The sequence below is a fragment of the Mustelus asterias genome, chromosome 1 (genome assembly GCF_964213995.1).
Source record: "Mustelus asterias chromosome 1, sMusAst1.hap1.1, whole genome shotgun sequence".
In the NCBI taxonomy this organism is placed as follows: Eukaryota; Metazoa; Chordata; class Chondrichthyes; order Carcharhiniformes; family Triakidae; genus Mustelus; species Mustelus asterias.
In genome coordinates, this window is record NC_135801.1 from 105537555 (window position 1) to 105555367 (window position 17813).

General features: G+C 40.0%; 1 protein-coding gene across 7 annotated transcripts; it reads right to left on the minus strand.

The window, feature by feature from the left end:
• Window positions 1-5505: 5505 nt before the first annotated feature.
• rpl9 (ribosomal protein L9) lies at window positions 5506-17808 on the minus strand. Of its 7 annotated transcripts, none has more exons than XM_078216277.1 (8): window positions 17768-17808; window positions 12999-13045; window positions 12792-12907; window positions 9564-9659; window positions 8701-8833; window positions 8530-8610; window positions 6424-6546; window positions 5506-5659 (listed from the first exon to the last, which is right to left on the minus strand). In XM_078216277.1, exons 2-7 carry the CDS (start codon window positions 13042-13044, stop codon window positions 6440-6442), a joined length of 579 nt encoding a protein of 192 aa, XP_078072403.1. In that variant the 5' UTR covers window position 13045; window positions 17768-17808; the 3' UTR covers window positions 5506-5659; window positions 6424-6439. The 7 variants fall into 7 exon arrangements, with proteins under 7 accessions (XP_078072403.1, XP_078072370.1, XP_078072380.1 ...); XM_078216244.1 differs by lacking the exon at window positions 17768-17808 and adding an exon at window positions 14206-14287; XM_078216254.1 differs by lacking the exon at window positions 17768-17808 and adding an exon at window positions 13996-14212.
• Between the last annotated feature and the right edge of the window lie 5 nt (window positions 17809-17813).

Sequence of the window (17813 nt, forward strand, 5' to 3'; positions counted from 1 at the left end):
ATGGTGTCATAAAATATGTAAATATCCTTTGCAGCATTGGTTGTTGTCATGTTTGACTGATTTCTTTCTGTTCCTATGTATTTTCTCCCCTCTGTGTCAGCAGTGACTCAGTTGGTAGCACTCTTGCCTCTAACTCTAAAGGTAGTGGGTTTAAATCCCATTCTAGGACCTGAGCACAAAATCAAGGCAGACATTCCAGTGGAATACTGAGGGAGTGGAGGAATCACCTTTTGAATTTGATTTATTATTGTCACATATATTAACATAGTGAAAAGTATTGTTTCTTGCGCGCTATATTCGGTTCAGAGAAGGAAACGAGAGAATGTAGTGTTACAATCATAGCTAGGGTGTAAAGAAAGACCAACTTAATGCAAGGTAGGTCCATTCAAAAGTCTGACAGCAGCAGGGAAGAAGTTGTTCTTGAGTCGGTTGGTACATGACCTCATACTTCTGTATCTTTCTCCCGACAGAAGAAGTTGGAAGAGAGAATGTCCGGAGTGTGTGGGGTCCTTAATTATGCTGGCTGCTTTGCCGGGGCAGCAGGAAGTGTAGACAGAGTCAATGGATGGGAGGCTGGTTTGCGTGATGGATCGGGCTACATTTACAACTGTTTGTAGTTCCTTGCAGTCTTGGGCACAGCAGGACCCATACCAAGCTGTGATACAACCAGAAAGAATGCTTTCTATGGTGCATCTGTAAAATTTGGAGAGAGTTGTATGTGTCATGCCAAATTTCCTTAGTCTTCTGAGAAAGTAGAGGCATTGGTGGGCTTTCTTAACTATAGTGTCGGCATGGGGGGGGACCAGAACAGATTGTTGGTGATCGGGACACCTAAAAACTTGAAGCTCTCGACCCTTTCTACTTCATTTCCGTTGATGTAGACAGGGACATGTTCTCCTTTACGCTTCCTGAAGTTGATGACAATCTCCTTCGTTTTGTTGACATTGAGGGAGATTATTGTTGCCGCACCAGTTCACCAGATTCTCTATCTCATTCCTGTACCCTGTCTCATCATTGTTTGAAATCCAATTCACTACAGTGGTGTTGTCAGCAAACTTGAAAATTGAATTGGAGAGGAATTTGGCCACAGGCATAGATGTATAAGGAGTTGGGGGCTGAGAACACAGCCTTGTGAGGGACCGGTGTTGAGGATGATTGTGGAGGTGGTGTTGTTGCCTATCCTTACTGATTGTACTCTCAAGTAAGGATCTGTGCAGAGTACAGGAATGAGATAGAGAATCAGGTGAACTGATGTGGCAACAATAATCTCTCCCTCAATGTCAGCAAAATGAAGGAGATTGTCATCGACTTCAAGAAGCATAAAGGAGAACATGCCCCTGTCTACATCAATAGGGACGAAGTAGAAAGGGTTGAGAGCTTCACGTTTTTAGATGTATAGATCAACAACAACTTGTCCTGGTCCCCCCATGCCAACACTATAGTTAAGAAAGCCCACTACTTTCTCAGAAGACTTTGGAAATTTGGCATGTCAGCTATGACTCTCACCAACGTTTACAGATACACCATAGAAAGCATTCTTTCTGGTTGTATCACAGCTTGGTATGACTCCTGCTCTGCCCAAGACCACAAGAAACTACAAAAGGTTGTGAATATAGCCCAATCCATCATGCAAATCAGCCTCCCATCCATTGACTCGGTCTACACTTCCCGCTGCCTCAGCAAAGCAGCCAGCATAATTAAGGACCCCACACACCCCGGACATTCTCTCTTCCACCTTCTTCCGTCAGGAAAAAGATACAAGAAGTCTGAGGTCACGTACCAACACACTCAAGAATAGCTTCTTCCCTGCTGCTGTCAGACTTTTGAATGGACTTGCCTTGCATTAAGTTGATCTTTCTCTACACCCTAGCTATGACGGTGAACACTACATTCTGCACTCTCTTGTTTCCTTCTCTGTTTTGTCTGTATAGCGCGCAAGAAACAATACTTTTCACTGTATGTTAATACATGTGACAATAATAAATCAAATTAGATTGTGGTCTGTGAGTTAGGGAAGTTCAGGATCCAGTCACAGAGGGAGGTGCTGAGGCCCAAGTTGACACTCAACTTCTTTAGCTGTGTTACGAACTTGGCCATCAAATCGTGGGGTGGGACTCGAACCCAGAGCTTCTGGCTCAGAGGCAGGGATGCTACCCATTGCACCACAAGACCTCCTACAGAACCTATAGACACGAAAAACATTTTTTTTTAAATTACAAAGAAAACACATTAGATTTACATTCTTACTGCTCATGAAGGGCTTGGTCTTTTGCCTAAGATCAAGTGTTGTATGGATTGGATGCTGCACTTGGTCGAGGTCATTGGGTTGCATTTAAGCTTCATATTCATATGAAGCAATTTTTAAAAGCATCCTTTTGGCTAAGATGCAAATGAGATCAAGCCTTGGAGGAGGAAACCTCCCCCTCCTCCAATCAGCTTGGCTCATGTAGATCAGGCCCAAGACAGGTGTGAAGGCCCTGTCTTGTCAGCTTGGATCGGAAATGTCTCAACTTGTTGACTCTGAATTGGACTTGATTTGATTGAATTGCAAAAGTATTTTTTTAAAAAGGACACTAAAAAAAAAACATTTTCACAGAGTAGTTGGGGTCTGGAAGTGCACTGCCTGGAAGTGTGTTGGAAGCAGGTTCAATCGAACATTCAAGATCGCATTAGAATCAATGGGCAGAATTATGGGAAAAAGTCAGAATTGCACTAAGTCATGATACTCATTTGGTGAACCAGTGCAGACAGGATGGGCCCAATGGCCTCCTGCACCATAACATGTCTATGATTCACAATACAGCAATTTCTTATACCTTCTCTCTCTCAAAAAAAAGTTTATTTTATTTTACTTCTTCCAAGGATGTGAACATTTGAGTGTCCACCCAGAGTGGCCCTTGTCAACTAGAAGTAGCCGAAAATAGTTGGGCCTAGGATGCATCCAAGGAACTTCTGAAGTGATGATCCAGGGCTATCCAATCACAATGCTATTTCTTTGTGCAGGTATGACACAATACATAGGAGTGTTGACTTCAGTTTTACTGGAGCTTCTTGGTGCCATAATTGCTGTCTGGGTGCCAAAGGCAGTCAGTCTCACACCTTTTGAATTTACCTCTTTTATGCATTTTTGGACCAGGATTACAATGAAGTCCAAAGCAAGTAGCGCTAGAAGTCAAAATAAGCATTACTGAGCAAGCTGTTGGGCAAGTGCAGCTTGATAGCATTGCTGTTTGCCCGTTCCATCATATTGCAGATGACTTGGAGTAGGTTGATGGAAGTGGCAATGGCCCAGATTTGTCCTGCTTATGATTTAGAAACATAGAAAAGAGGTGTAGATCATTGAGCCTGTTTCACCATTCAATATCATAGTTGATACCCTACCTTAACATCATATCCCTGAACACTTTTAGCGTCTAGGAATCTACCTATTTCAGTGACTTGACTGCCACACAGCCTTCTGTGGCAGAAAATTCTATAGGTGAATAGCTCATCTTAATTCTAAATGGCCTATCCTGGATCCCTAGACAATTTTTCAAAACATCACTTAGGTGCTAGTGTTGTACAAGAGCAGTTTTTCCTCAAGGTACAGCCATTTTTGGAGCAATGGTTTTTAAGCACTCCTGCTAGTTGCTTAGCTGCTCATCACTAGTTGGGATGTGAACTGGTAGGAGGGCAAAACTTGGACCTATTTACTAAATTGCAGAACATGCTGTTTCCACTAATTCCCAATTGGCATTTTATTTTGACGTATGCCTTATACTGCTCCTGGCATGCTCTCTCAAACCAGGGTTGATCAGGTTTAATGGCAATGGAGGACTGAGGAGGTTGCTGCTGTAACTAATGGCCCACATTGCTTCCTGGATGCCCAGTTTTGAACTGCTTATCTAAAACAAATAGGACATTTAGCCTTTCAAGACTGCTGTCAGTCAACAAGATTTTCACCATCAATCACATTATCCCCATGTCCCTTAATTACCCCAAAATCTATTAACCCATTTTAAATACACTCAACTGAGCATTCACAACTCCCTGGAATTTCAAAGATTCACCATCCTTTTGAGTTAAAAACTCAGCTCACGTCTTAAATGGCTGACCCCATATTCTGAATCTTGACCTTGTGTTCTAAATTCACCAGCCAGAGAAACATTTTCTCAGCATCTATTCCTTCAAACCTTAGGAATTTTATGTTTTAATTCGATCACTTAACTCCTGAGAATATAGAACTCATCCTCACATTCCTCTAGTACAATCCCCTCATCCCAGGAACAATCTAATTAACCTTTCAATACACACCTTCAAATGGAAAGAATGCCCTTCCTTCAGGAGTGGGCATTGAAAAATTATAGCCAGTGCTACCACAATCCTCCCTTTTCAGTATCCTCAAATAAATCCAATCTGACCCTGGTGACTGACAAGTACAGTACAACATCCTCTTAATTTTAAGTCCTTTCAATGTCTTAATTGCATCCTCTTTCACCATGACTTTGGAAGCATCAGTTCTTTGAAAAACAGCATCTCAGTAATGCCCTCTGCCTCCACATGCAAACCTTTTCAGTCCCTAATTGACCCGACCACTCCTCTTACTGAGTTGTACGCCTGTGCAGGTCTTTTGGATTCTCTTATGTTAGCTGTCAGTCTCTTCTCATACATATTTCCTTTCTCACTTTCCCTTTATTACAGAATATATGTATATATATATATATATATATAAATAAAATAGATTTCTCTATTCAGCCTGGTTTTCACTTGTATCAAGCTGACATTTCATTTGCATCCTTTTTCTACTGCACCCGAGAGCTCCGACTTTGCTTGCTGCAGCATTCCCACTTTTTAAACAGAGACTGCCTGCCAGGGGGAAACCATCCCAACCATGTGCGTACACTTAAAAATTTAATGCTTTGACTTTATAGCATCAACTTTGAATGATCATTCCAAAATTTGTTCAACAGCCCCTTTGAAAAAATTGAAATCACATTAAAAGGATACAAGCCTAGTTTAAAGCAGCAGCATTAGCAAATTACCACACAAGGACATTGGTCTTACCTCCCCAGAACTATTCCTAATGTCCAACTCTAAAGTCCTGCTTTTCAGCTTCTCTACCCAACTTCCTATACTCATCATTATGTGGTACCAAGTGTAATCAAAAGGTTACTACCTTTGCAGGTACTGCTTGTTAGTCTTCTTCCTAATGCCCCAAAATGTTATCTTTGGCACAGATATGGGCAGTCTCTGGCTGTTCACCTCCCCATGTCAGAGGGCTTTGCAGCTGCTCAGTGAGATCCTTGACCTTTACACCAAGGAAGCAACATGGCATCATGTATTAGCAGCTGCAGGATCTCCCAATCTTCCTCCTGCACAACAGAGCCATACATGGTGTTGTGGACTTGTTTTTGGCTGCACTCCACAGTCAAAGACAAATCATTCAATCGGTATTAATGGAATGCCGTTCAAACATTTAAAATCCAAAAAGCAGCTACAGACCAAGGAAATAAAATGACAAGACTCTTTTCAGTCCATAAAATTTATTAATGGTTTCTATCTGAGAGCAGCTATTCAGAGAACTGTGGAATCACAGTGGTCTTTTCGCTCACATAGATGCCATCCAGGAATTTACGAATATCCTTTTTTTTCACTGTTGTTGCTTGTTGAATGAGAGCAGCTAAAGAGAAGACAAACTACAAGTTAGAAATATCTAAGCTCAGTAAAACAGCAAGGTGATGCTGAAGCTTCAACATTTTTACAACATTCTCTATTGCCTTGAAAAAGTGAATATTTAATCAAAATTCAGAAGGAAAAAGCAGTTAATACATTTCTATTAAGTAGCACAAAACTAATAGTTTTTGAACAGAAAAAAGCACTTGCATTCTACAGCTAGAAAATTACCCACCTAATATTACTACATTTATATGGTTAAATTTGTGGAGTAAACAAATGTTTAATTTCCACCCATGACCATTAATGGCATTTCTTCTTAGAGTCACCAAATTCATAAATCATACTAGCTATTTTACTGATAAATTCCCACATCAAGATTCTCAAAAGGTTTTGTAAGAATCTATTTTCCACTTTGCTCAGAAGGATTGCATGATCTGGAAAACAGAACCTTTCAGCTTATAGATTGATTAAGCAAGACAAGGGAGTATTATGTGAAAACTCAGACACCAAATTTCAAGACTATGTTGGAACCTGTACTACCTGATCATTTCACAATTAACGGTCGACTTTTGTGATGTCAAAAATTAAGGAACTGTTTGTTCCACTATTCATACTCTTGCATCACCTTGCTTTTTATTGAACTCTAAAGCTTTGTCATTAGATTTATAATTAAAAACTTATTTGCCACATGTTCTGAAGAGGATGCTTCCTCTTCACATAACCCTGCACATGTCTGCTCTAGTGGAGAAGACACAAGGCACTTCTAACCTTTAATCCATTATGTCTATGCTGAGGTGTCAACAACTGCACCCTTCTCAGAGACGTAAATACCATCCAAGAATTTTCGGATATCCTTGTTTTTGACTGTTGTTGCCTGTTGAATCAGGGCAGCTAGAAGATAAATAACCCATGCAGGAAAATTAACCCAAAAGATGCATCATGCAAACAGGAGCTGAAAAGGGAATCTAAAGACAGCACAAATATACTGCAGTTGCAAGTAACCCTTAAGTTGCCAATTAGAAACATTAGGTAGTCAATGGCAACTCAAGAGTTAAGCCAAAATAAGCGGCTTTAAAAATCAAGTCAAGAAAGCAAAATTAAAATCAGTTTAGGATTTCACAATTTTGACAACAGGATACCCAGGAAAACTAGCGTTAAAGAGAGGGGATGAGCAATACTGTATTGGTTTAAGTTTTGAATCACCACATCAAGATTTCAACTTCCAGCATCATCTATAAGGCTTGGTGATGGAATGGGGAAGCAAAACAACAAAACAGAAGCCAGTGAGCAATTTACATCACTGCCATATCTATCAACATAAATGTGCCATGACAGGCTAAGTACACAAAGTAGGAAGTGCTTTCTAATGCAAAGGATGGAGAAACCAAAGCAGGTTTTAAAAAAGTTACGGTATGGTCAAGAAACTACATCAGGTGCAAGACTATTCAAATGAGCTGGTAAACAACATGGGAAGAGAATAGGAGAACTAGGATATCAGATGCTTCTCTGGGGAATGCAGATTATACATCATTAATATCCTTGAGGATGTATCAAATTTGCATTAAACACTCGAGGGCTGAAGTTCTTCAGTATTTCCCCAGAGAATCATCCAATCTTAATTATTAACCTGAAGATTGGTGTACTAATAAAGAAAACTGAAAAATTTGAGAAAGAAAATTGATTCTAATCAAAGTTATTTGAAAACATGAGTAAATTCCTGAAGCAGCTAAAGGCTAGCCTTTGGACTAGACCAGAAGACAGAGCAACTGATCTGCTCATTGGGCTTCACCTCGAATCATGATTAAAGGAGACAACTAATTTTACAGGCAGTCAAAACTCAGGACATTTCATTGATGAAACAATTTGCTGCATCAGCAGTCTTCACAAATTTTGCCTTCATCTGCATAAAGGGGAAGCACCGTACTTATACCCATTGGTTCCATGTCTACAAGTTACCTGAAAGGTAGGAATAGAAGTTATTGATTCATCAAGTAACCATTTTTCCACTTGCTTCTGGAGCTGAGGGAATACATCAATACAGCTACCATTTGAGGAAGCAAATTGAAATTTAAACACATTGAGGAAAATTAAAATGAGACCTTTTGGGGAAATAGGTAGAAAAGCACAGCAGTCAGCATAACTCAAGGGAGTTACACTCAATTACAAAACAGAATAGAAAATTAGGAAATAAAGCAGAAGATCCATCAGTGAAGAGATCTCCCAAAGCCATCAAGCTCTCAGTTTTAAAAAATTTTCATGGGTTGAGGCGTCATGGCCATAGCCAGCATTTTATGCTGGAACGGGGCTTTTTGCTGAGCCATTTTGGAGGGCAGTTAAGAATCACCCACATTGCTATAGATGTTAACAGAAAGATGAGGACATTGAACCATGCACTGATAAGAATCATTTTAGAACCCATATGTGCTGCCAACCACCTTAGTCAAGCAAAGTAATTGTGCCAAGATTTTTTATAAAGACCACAGAAATTGCGCTGGTTAGGAAAACAATTATGGTTCAATAGGTGATTTTAAAAATGAAGACAAGTTAACCAAGTTTATAAAAACATTTGAACTGACATGGAGGAAAAAAGTAGGGCTGAGATCATGAAGGGGCGGGCCATACAGATAGCACAGAGGCAATTTATAAAATAGAGGCAAAATATAATGAGTAAGCTTTTACTTCAAGTATTCCTTTTCACTATACAAATGCTCACAGCGACAGACCACCTGCATCCATGAAAAGTTATGACGTATCCCTCTTTTTATAAACTAACTAGCAAGATTGAAGAGGAGTCAGTCACCAATATACTTCCATGTCACTATCTTCCATGTATTTCAATGGTCTGGCAGCCCAAGTTGACTGTAGAATACTAACCAGAGTTTGACACGAGTTCAATGTCGTTTCCTTCAAGGACAAGCTCATCTTTCTGGGCCTGGGAAACTATACATGAAACACCTGATTCAAAAAGAAAGGAACAGGGAGGGGTTACAAAGGTTACCTTTCTCCATAAAAATGTTTGCAGAAATTAATGCTCTCTTCACTCACCTGGCTTCATTCGAACTCTACGAATATACTTTTCTCCCAGGAAGTTACGGATTTCTACCAGAGATCCTGTTTCCTGAACAACCACGTTAATGGGGAAATGAGCATACACTGATCTCATCTTGTAACGGAAACCCTAGGTTTGGAAAACAGAAAAAAGAGTCAAGACATGCTTTAGACATTTAGCCCAATACTGTTGAAATGACTTACCTCAAACTATTCGCTCATCAGAATTTAAAATGGATCATTTGATTTTTTTTGAAAAACCTTTTAGCTATGACATCAATGCTGCTCCAAATTTGGGGAGGTTTAGGAAATTCTGCCACATCAGATTCCAAGTTAAAGTTACACTTGGAGCAATATACTATAGATACTGGATCAACCTGAAACATTAACTATTTCTCTCCCCATAGATGCTGCCAGACATTTTCAGCATTTTCTGTTTTTATTTAAGTCTCATTTTTTTGTCTGGAATGAGAGATTTCAGGATCATGAAGGCCAATGGAGACTCAGTTAATGGAGTATATCTATACACACAGACATGAAGATACAAGGCTGATGTTAAGCTGGGCAACATTTAAAACAATGCTAGCCTCTGGTTTATGCAAAAGGAAGAAATCAAGAGTACCATTTCCATTAGCCTTATAGTACAGGGGCAGATGGATTGGGACAAGTCACCATATACCTATAGGGACAAAAACTTGACACTGACCAAATGAGAATTTGTATAATAATTCTGGCCAAGGTACTAGAGGACATCTAGTGCCCACGGAAATGTATACGAGCAAGAACACAATTTCAGCAATTGGCATAAAATTTCAAAGATATGTTGTGCAATCGAGTTTACCTACTTATAAATTACTTACTATGGTGACACCCTTGATCATGTTCTGCACGTGACTACAGATTGTCCGCACCGTGGCCAACTCCTTTCTGTTACCCCACCATTTGTCAACTCGAAGCTTGGAAAGGGAAAACAATGTTACTAATAGTTTCATAAACACATGTTAAAAATCAAAATTCACACTATTGCTGGATTGAGAAAGTATGATCAATTTGTAAACTAATTTACAAGATAGTGACAGCATTCTGGGCTTTAGATACACCAGGCATCAACTTGCTTTTAACACATTAAATATTACAAAACTAAGGCCGTAACAGTATATTCTGCCACAGATACTATAAAATATTGAATTATAAAATTTAGTTATAAATCACAATCTTAACTATACTCCTACAGATGTAGAATGGAGATAAAAGATTCAGGAATGGCAGTAGTTGCAGATTTCAGAGAAATACTGAAAATGTACCCCTGAGCTGACGGCAATGTGAGACGACTAGGAAGGTTAAAATACAGAAAAGTCTGGCAACCCGTCAATCCCAAAATGACAGCATTGGCAACCAGAGTTAAACTGGGGTTATTTTGTTGCACATAATTCCCCTCAGAAAACAAGTTAACAGCACCATTTTTGCATTGCAAAAACTGGTCATTCAAGTCACCGGGAATCTTGTCCAAAATTGGTCCATCATCTTTGGCACATTAAACTAGCTTGACATTGATCTTAGGTGCCCCAAAATTACCAACCAATAAATGCCAAAAAAAAATAAAAACAATGGGTCTCCAGGAGTGCAAATATACATATACGAAATTAATTCTGTTCCTGAAAATACAAGGAACATTGTTGTATCTTCACCCTAATTTCACTTTTAAAGTGATCAATAAAATCAGGATATTAAAATCATTCAGTTCTGTTACATAAGTCTGCAATATTGAAAGATAATTAGCCTATGCTGAAAACTTCACACAATACAAATACTGCTTACTTGTCAAAGGCCATGAACTAGAATGATAGATATAAATAAAACATCCAATTCAGACACCAGAATTATGCAAGATAGTGCTGGTCTAACTGTGACCCTTACTGAGCTGGAGCCACAGTAAATAGGTATTGCAAAGCAGCATTTCAGAGTTTTGGTTCTTGTGTCAGACCAGCACTAATTTATTGGCCACCCGGCAGCATGGTGGCACAGTGGTTAGCAGTGCTGCCTCAGCACCAGGGACTGGAGTTCAATTCTCAACTTGGGTCAATGCCTATGCGGAGTCTACATGTTCTCCCAGTGTTTGCAAGGGTTTTCTCTGGGTGCTCCGGTTTCCTCCCAGTCAGAAAGACATGCTGGTTAGTTACATCGGCCATGCTAAATTCTCCCTCAGGTGTACCTGAACGGTGGCAACTAGTGGATTTGCACAGTAACTTCATTGCAATGTCAGTGTCACAAGTGGGCCTACACTAAGTAAACTTTAGAAACAAATACGCACTGAACAAAGTCAGAGTAGAAGACAGTCTACCTAGAGCAAGTTTTGGTCAATTATCCTTTGCCAAACCATTTATGCTCCTCTCCCCACAACCTCCCATTCATCAGGTAGCTCAGAAGTACCCTTTCAAAGAACAAAACAGCACAGCAACAGGCCCTTCGGACCTCCAAGCGTGCGCCGCTCATGTGCCCAACTAGACCATTCGTTTGTATCCCTCTATTCCCAGTCTGTTCATGTGGCTATCTAGACAAGTCTTAAACTATCCCAGCGTGTCCGCCTCAATCACCTTGCTTGGCAGTGCATTCCAGGCCCCCACCACCCTGTGTAAAATCCGTCCCCCTGACATCGGTGTTGAACCTTGCCCCCCCTCACCTTGAACCCGTGACCCCTTGTGTTCGTCACCTCCAACCTGGGAAAAAGCTTCCCACTGTTCACCCAATCTATGCCCTTCATAATTTTATACACCTCTATTAGGTCGCCCCTCATCCTCCATCTTTCCAGGGATAACAACCCCAGTTTACCCAAACTCTCCTCATAGCTAAGATTTATTTTCACCTCATTCGTTCCAACATCTCTTGCAACATTCTATCCATAAAACAAATCATTTGCACTTTTGATACAAGTTATATTTTTGCCAAAATCACCTTACTTTTCAACACCATCCACTTTACTTTCTCTGTATTTCCCCAAAAGCATCTCAAAACTCAAGTTTTGCCTCTTTCCATTCCACTAATACAATTTGCTATATGTTGCTTATTCACCTCCTGAAGGCTTCAAAATTGTTTGACTGCTGAAGATACTTGGTGGTTTTATCTAAAAGGAGGGTAACCGATTGCATTAGCATAGGATGCCAAACATACAAGGCAAATGAGGGCCCATGAAACTGCCTGATGGTTGCTATGCCAGCAGCTAAAAAACAGATCAGAGGTTTTGCACTCTAACTGATTTAAATATATTCTATTGCTAAGGCAAAACATCTACAGAAAGTAAGACACTAGAAACTTGGCAGTGATAGCACACACTTCAGAATAAAAAAGTGTGTTCAAATGACAAGTGCATAATCTAAGCTAGTAATACTGAGGAAACTGCTATATTGTTTTATGCACTATCTTCATTGTGACACAAAGAACCAGTGTTAATGGGTGGAAAACGCAAAAGACCCATGGCATAACTCATTAACCAACATTTGCTTCTTAATCTTCCCGTTTGTTATTGTTGTGCTTGCAGAGTAGTGACTGCAATGCATGTGATTTAGAGGTGTTTTCAGGTATACCACAAATGTTTTCTTTATAGAAGAACCCTCAAACAATTACAAGTGGGAACTGTCCAATAGATTTCAACGAACAAAGGACTTTATGTCCTGAAGAGTCCCTCAGACTAATTACTGCGTGGGTGCATGTTTTAAAGGCCAAAACAGCAGCCAAATTGCAGACAGCAAGATCCTACAAACAGCAATGAGAGGAATGACTAGCTAACCTGTTTGCATGGGAGTGTGGATGGATGGTTGCTTGCTAGAACATTAGAACCAACTGCTCCTATGTACCCACGGTATAGATTTAACATCGTATCTGAAAATCAGGCTCACCAACATTGAAGTGTCAGCATTCCGAAGTCATCATAGATTATATGTTCAGAAGCACAAGAACAGATCTCTTCTCATGCGAGAAGATATTCCGAACAAATCAAACTAAACACTGAAGTAGACGTACCAAAGTTTCAAAATCTTGCAAAAACAATCAATAATTTCACCAAATCTTTAACAAATACACAAATGTCTTACCTTCTTTTTCTTGGTGCCAAGAAGGCTGAGTTCCAGGTTAATGTGGTTAAATTCCCTGCGCAATGTTCCTCGAGGCCCCTTTACAATGACAGTGCGGCCTTTCAAAGTCACATCAACTGTAAACAAGGGACAATGTTAGTGACAACACAAAACTCAATAATTGATTATAAAGCCTTGATTTAAAAAATTAGAGGACGATAACTATACCACTGTCAGGAATGTCAACAATCTGGTTACTGAGAATGGTCTTCATTCTGAGAAGAAAAAAATTGGTTTAACACAATAAGCAGCAAGGAAATACCATCATTTACAGATAAACTTGCAAACCGGCAGCTACCACAAAATAGCACTCAGTTGTGATGGACATCACAGAAAAACGTCTAACAAAACATTTTAATTAGTGTTTCCAACAGGAGTGCAGTACTGAGAATGCTGATTTTGGCTCAGACATAAAATCAAGACAGACTTGTGTTTATATAGCACCTTTCATTGGGCTCCAAAATACTTTACAGCCAATTGAAAGTGAAATCATTGTTGCCATGTAGGAAATGTAGCAGCCAATTTGCATACAGCAAAGATCAATCTGTTTTAATAATCTGTTACATCTACCTGACAGTTTTCTCAAACTTTGTTTCATTCAAAAGAAGCCAATAATAATACAGCCGGTGTTCTCTGGAATCAGACCCCTACAACCTTCAGACAGATATTGTCAAACCTATGGGATAACAAGGAGATTTGTACTAACCAACACCAAAGTCTTTGCTGTCACTAGCACTTCGTTGTACACTAATTGGCTGCATACTCCTTAGAATATGACAATAACGACTTCAAAAACATTTCATTCCCTGTGGTGCATCCACTGGAAGGTTCCACACAATGTCTATAATGGTAAAATAGCAGCTTGTACATTTGGGTGAGTTGACATTTTGAGTCTGAAAGCAGATGAGCATTGCCCTAGAAGTTTGGGAAAGCAAAGCCTCCAAATGCATTAAAACAATTTTGAGTCACAGAGTGGAAGCCACACAGACACTAGTGTGATGAGACACGGATCAGGACGAGACCACTTGCTGTCGGCACATAAACCCTGGCATTCCTAGTCACAGCCAAGGCGCGGTCGGACTGACACTCACGCAGTATCAGTCTCTCTGCCCGCTTTAACAACACGGACTGCCACCCGGCTTCGGGCATAAGCAACCAAAACTACCTCCGGGCCTGAAAAACAGGACTACTCGTCCGCCCGCCACAAAACTCTCCAAATTAACCCGCATCCGCCACAGAAACCTCGGCAATACCACCCTGAGCCGCGGGCAGAGGAAGCCCGCTGCCCGTTACCGCCAACCTCGGCCCGGCAAACGCCGACAAAGAGCCGATGGAAGCGGATTCCCCCACAGCTGCCCGTTTCGCATCCCCTCACCTCGCTCAAGATGGAGGAAAGGAAGTCACTGCGCCGTCCGGCCAGATTTGTAACGGAACGTCCTGCGTCACCATGAAACGTCATCACGCACAACACGCTCCAGAATATCACTTCCCGCCCATTCATTACTGAGGCTGCTGGGAGCACTTTGTTTACTAACTGACAATCTTACTGCACTAATTCCCTACCCTCTTTCCGGCTAGTTCATTAGTAATGCAAACAGTTCATGTGACAGCTTTTTAAATAAATATTTCTTCTTTTGGTTAATTTATTTCCTAAAACTTTCTGAGTATTGACAAGAATAAATTAGCTCCAAAGGAATTGTTAGACGCACATATCTATTTTGTTAGGGTACCAGTTCAGAAACCCCAAGGTACATAGTGGAGTCAGGCAAGAGCCCAACAATTTTCTATTTTTGCATTAGTGTGAGGATAAGAGTTTCACCACAGGTGTGATTCTACCAACAAACTAGGACAGTTTAATCAAAACAAATTTTATTTAACAACACAGTTTAACTACAATAAATTAATTATCTTAACATAGGAACTTATGAATTAGGAACATTAGCCCTCTTCTGGCAGTCCAGGCAACAACTCCTTGTATTATAAAATGAAATTGAAACCTTTTCCTGCAAGCTTAGTTCCCCCCATTAATCACATGACTCCATCTCTGTCTATCAACCTAACCAAAAATCTACTCTGAAACTTCGGGGGAACCCAAGTAAAAACAAATGCATTAGCTCTGCTTAAACACTCCATGTCTGAACTGAGTACATTTCTTGTGCTCCCAACTACTAATTTAAATGTTTTCCTGGACAAATCGGCACCTTGCAAAACAGAAATTCTAAATTTAAACTCTAAATTCAACCATTCCCCATACAAGAAACATGATAAAAAATATATTTCTTAAAGGCATCGTATCATCTCACCTCCCCCTTAAAAAATGAACCAACAATATGAAAAAGATGGCTTCATTTTTCACAACCTCTGGTTTTCACACTTTTAGTACTCTATAATATATGTATGTACATTTTATTAGATCTAAGCATGCAAATATAGCAATAATATAGTCCAGTTCAGTCTCTTCCAACATTGAACATCCCATCCTTCTTTCATCAAAGTCGTGATAAAGCATTTGCAATCACTTTCTCCCTTCCTGCTTTTCTCAACTCGCTGCTATTGTTCAGATGCTTCCTCTTTCTTACAGAGGCTTCCTTTTGTTTTCAATCTTGTTTTGATTCTGAGTCTGAAACCGAGCCTGATTCCATTGTCATGATTGTAAATCAATTCTATTATAAACTGGGTAGATTTGAAAGAGACAAAGAGTGCATTACTCAAAAGGTGGAAAATAATTGTCCTTCCTCCTTCTCTCCTTCAGTCCAAAAAAATCATATTGAACTTGAAACGTTAACTTTTTTTGTCTCTCCACAGAAGCTATCAGACTTGTTGAGTTTTTTTCAGCACTTTCTCTTTTTACTATGTTAGATCAGTTGGACTGGATTCTGGCAGCAAAGACCCATAAAATTCAGCTGCTCATACTACAGTAATGTGGGTCATATTTTGGCAATTACTGTTGAATGTGCCGTGGCCCTGCACGTCTATGTGCCAATGGCGATATTGGCTCCCCACTATTGTGTGCATACAATGCTCCAGATCAGTGCCTGCCCCGTGCCAGATTTTGAGTCCAGATGTATAAATGAGGCCTGGCTTAACTTCAGGAAAGTATTTTCACATGGTTTCTTAGTTTTCACTGGATCTTCATACATTTGTGACTTTTGATTTTGATTTATTACTGTCACATGTATTAACATACAGTGAAAAGTATTTTTTCTTGCGTGTTATACAGACAAAACATACCGTTCATAGAGAAGGAAACGAGAGAGTGCAAAATATAGTGTTACAGTCATAGCTAGGGCGTAGAGAAAGATCAACTTGATGCAAGGTAAGTCCATTCAAAGGTCTGACAGCAGCAGGGAAGAAGCTGTTCTTGAGTTGGTTGGTACGTGGCCTCAGATTTTTGTATCTTTTTCCCGAAGGAAGAAGATGGAAGAGAGAATGTCCGAGGTGCATGGGGTCCTTAATTATGCTGGCTGCTTTGCCGAGGCAGCGAGAAGTATAGACAGAGTCAATGGATGGGAGGCTGGTTAAGCTTCTGGGTTAATCTCACAGAAAGTAGATTACTTGCAATGAGAAAAGAAGACACAAAGAATCAGAGTTGTGGAAAGTGAGAATGAATGTACAAAGAAAAGCACAGAAAAACAGTTTACTCTTCCAAAGCACCCCATATGTGCACAGAAAAGTCATAGAGCAGTGAGCAAAGAGTAAACATCAAAGAGGAAGACAAAAGTGATAAAGAAGAGTTGGCAGGGAAAAGGCCAGAATTGCCGCAGAAGGGAGTGTCAGATGATGGAAGCAAATGGTGAAACATACAACTACCAATATGCCACATAAGGCAGTTAAAGTAAACCAGATAGCTGTGGGTCTGGAATCAAATGTAGTCCAGAACAGGTAAGATTGGCAGATTTCCTTCCTTAAAGAACATTTGTGAACCAGAGGTATTTTTATATAATTGATGTAGTTTCATGGTCACAAATACTGAGGCTAGTTTCAATTTTAAAATTATTCCACTAACTACCAGGTGGCTGAAATAACTCCTCAAAGGCTGGTGTCCCTTCACCAGATTCCCTTTATTTACAAAATTATCTCCACTCCTAAGAGTGCGTCAGGTACAACGTCAGAACCCAGAATGCCAGTAGACCTGACATTCAACATTATATGCACAGGTGTGACTCCGTGATTGGGCAGGCAATCATTATTTCAATCAGGGAGCTCATACTCCAAAGCGTTACCTCATGGGTCTCATTGAGGTCATCACAATGGTATTTAAACACGTGTCTCCAGGTATTGAGTCTGGACTTCTGTATTACTAGTCCGGTGACATTGCCACTGTACCAACATGTTCCCATTTTTTAATTGCCTATATGTCAAGTGCCTGCAACTCTAAAATAAAATCTTGTGGTTGCAAAACCTTGGCTGTCCTGATATGAAAGGCCAAGCCAAGCTTCTTCACTTCTCTCTGCATCGATGTAAAATATTACAGAACATTAACTGAAATTATCTTTTAAAAAATTCAATGAACTGAACATATTATACAAGAGGTTATTGCATTCCATCCATTGACTCTATCTACACTTCCCGCTACCTCGGAAAAGTAACCAGCATAAACGAGGACACCACGCATCCCGGATATACTCTCTTTCACCTTCCTCCCTCGGGAAAAGGATACAAGTCTGAGGTCAGGTACCAAACGACTCAACAACAGCTTCTTCCCTGCTGCCATCAGACTTTTGAATGGACTTATCTTATATTAAGTTGATCTTTCTCTACACCCTAGCTATGACTGTAACACTACATTCTGCACTCTCTCCTTTCCTTTTCTATGAACGGTATGCTTTGTCTGTATAGCGCGCAAGAAACAATACTTTTCAGTGTATGTTAATACATGTGACAATAATAAATCAAAATTTAAAAAATCAAAGTAAACAAGTGTCCAAACCACAGACCAGTCGAGTCACAAAGGCAATGGATACAGGAGCTGCTGCTGAGACC